Source organism: Echinococcus granulosus (genome assembly GCF_000524195.1).
Source record: "Echinococcus granulosus chromosome Unknown EG_S00040, whole genome shotgun sequence".
In the NCBI taxonomy this organism is placed as follows: domain Eukaryota; kingdom Metazoa; phylum Platyhelminthes; class Cestoda; order Cyclophyllidea; family Taeniidae; genus Echinococcus; species Echinococcus granulosus.
Window position 1 is genome coordinate 257,634 of NW_020170420.1, and position 2,207 is coordinate 259,840.

The following is a 2,207-nucleotide window of genomic DNA, read 5'->3' on the forward strand; positions in this document are numbered from 1 at the left end:
AGAGAACACGATGACCACTTAAACAATTAACATACCGTTTCAAAGAGCACAATTTTTACGAGTCTTAGATCATATTTTAGCACTGCTGTGCTTGCAGAGAACGTGTTGATGGCGCCATGTCCTGAACCAGTTTCAGCCACCCTAGCCACCATTCCTTGCTGTCAGCACAGAAGCGGCACCTGTTTTGTATCTACAACTTTGGCATCAGGAGTCGATAAAGCTCGAGGCAAAGGCCTCGTTGTCAACCCCAAGGGGGGCATTCCAAAAGCTACGAGAGACTGTACATTCAGGTGAGCACTCAACCAATCCTGGCGTTGTTTTCTCTGAGACATTGTTATCTCTCAGGGCCTTTATGGCTATTGGAGCATCCAAGGTACCTACTCATCCAATTAGTTTACCGATCCACTCAAGATGTGTGACCTTCAAGGCATATCTGTAAAACCGTCATATTTACCAACTCAAACACCAGTGGTAACACCTGCCTCTCCGACTCACAGGAATGAATTTCAAAAGCGCTCACATCTTTGCCGCCCTTTTTTCAGCCTTTCTTCTCTTCCTTGCCATAGGCTATAATGGTTGGAATTGCAATGGCAGCGTATTCAGTGGAAACTGTGGGCAATTGGAGTACATGCGAACTGTCGGTGGACTTCTGCTTACCGCCGGTCTCCTCAGTTGCATAGTTGCTATCCTCATTATCCTCGACCTTATTCACTGTGGCAGCGGGCTTGATATTGCAGCCGCTGCTATAGTCACCATATCCACCATCTTTTCAGCAGCGGGAGTCTTCTTCTACTTCAACAATACCCACGTCTGGTCTCCGTTCCTGGCGACAATGGCAATGACCATCTCCTTTGTCCTCACCGCGCTCCTCATCATCGATGCCGTAATGGGAAACGCCAAGTCTAGTTGAAGTTCATCTTGATTAGTAACTAGTTATCTAATTCTACTGTCTCTGTGTTAACGCATTCTGGTTCATTATACGCCTGATCTTGTCTTCTCGTTTCTCATTAGAATTTCTTTTCTTTTTTTCGATAGCATCTTCCAGTCATTGGCGGGTAGATTTGAGAAAGGGTTGAAATGCCTAGCCTACGATAATGCCATCGTAGTCGATTGCCCATCTTTGGGTGTGTCGGTTTTAGAAAGAGGAAAAAAGTCTGTTAGAATCCGCCATGAGGCTCAGGCAAGCCCTTACAGGTCCTTAGACAGGTTCACTGACAGGGTCTAAGTCGAAGCTAATAACTAAGGGCAGGCCTGACATTGTCATTAACGGCAAGTAGCTTTTGCCCTGTCACAACAGACAACGAGACGGTAAATGAAGTTGTGGATCAGATTCGGCGTTAGTGATGGAGTTTGTTTTAATGGATTATACCCTTGAAGAAGTTGTCTGGATGGGCAGAAGAGGCTAAGCTGAGAAAAACACACCCAATGAAGCTCTTATATCAATAGACAGTGAGCTAAAAAGGCTAAAATGCTCGACACTGGGTAGTATTCACCTCTCTACCGTTGAAGTTTGTCGAGTCATTTGAACCCTCTTAGCGCGTTACCATAAGTCTCTCAATGCGGGGGATGAAGATGTTAATTTAGCAGGTGACAGTGTGGATGTGAGGAATGCAGTTCAGACATGTGACTTGATGGTTCAAACTGTGAGGTGATAAGAAAAAGAAACAAAAATTTAACAGAAAAAGTATTTTCGTTAACGAATTCCCTGCCGTGTGCCTACTCCGAGGCTTCAACACTTCCCGCACACTTGAAACTCTATTAGTTGATTGAAGAACCAATGCCAGAGGTGAGACATAATGTATCAATTTCCATATTTTTTTGCAAAAATGCGACACCTTACACCGTAGCATGACTATAAGAGGGCACTTGTGTGATATTTTTCGTACGATAGGGTCACAGCAGCGATATGGTGGAGGAGATAGACTTGGAAGCCCCCAGTACGATCAAGTATCACTGGAACTCGAGGCGATTCTAGCTTTGTCTGTTTTACAGATTAAGTGCAACTAGATTCCAAGACTAAAAAGGGTAACAAGACTTCACACTGCCCCATATTCGTGATAGATCTCGAGGTGATTAGCATCACCCTCTGAAGATCAGACAATCACCTAGTCACATGCAGTGACCCCACCAGAACCTCAGCAGAAGGTGCTGCTCATCCAATTGTTCACGAGTCCAATCCTCGTTATTCCACGCAATTCCCAAAATTT

At 44.7% G+C, this 2,207-nt stretch overlaps 1 protein-coding gene across 1 annotated transcript; it reads left to right on the forward strand. All coding sequences in view use genetic code 11, as the record gives it.

Moving 5' to 3' along the window:
* Positions 1-499: 499 nt before the first annotated feature.
* Positions 500-910, forward strand: EGR_05449 (hypothetical protein; the record flags this gene model as incomplete). Its single annotated transcript, XM_024494698.1, has 1 exon — positions 500-910. One exon carries the CDS (start codon positions 500-502, stop codon positions 908-910), a length of 411 nt encoding a protein of 136 aa, XP_024350883.1.
* Positions 911-2,207: the final 1,297 nt, after the last annotated feature.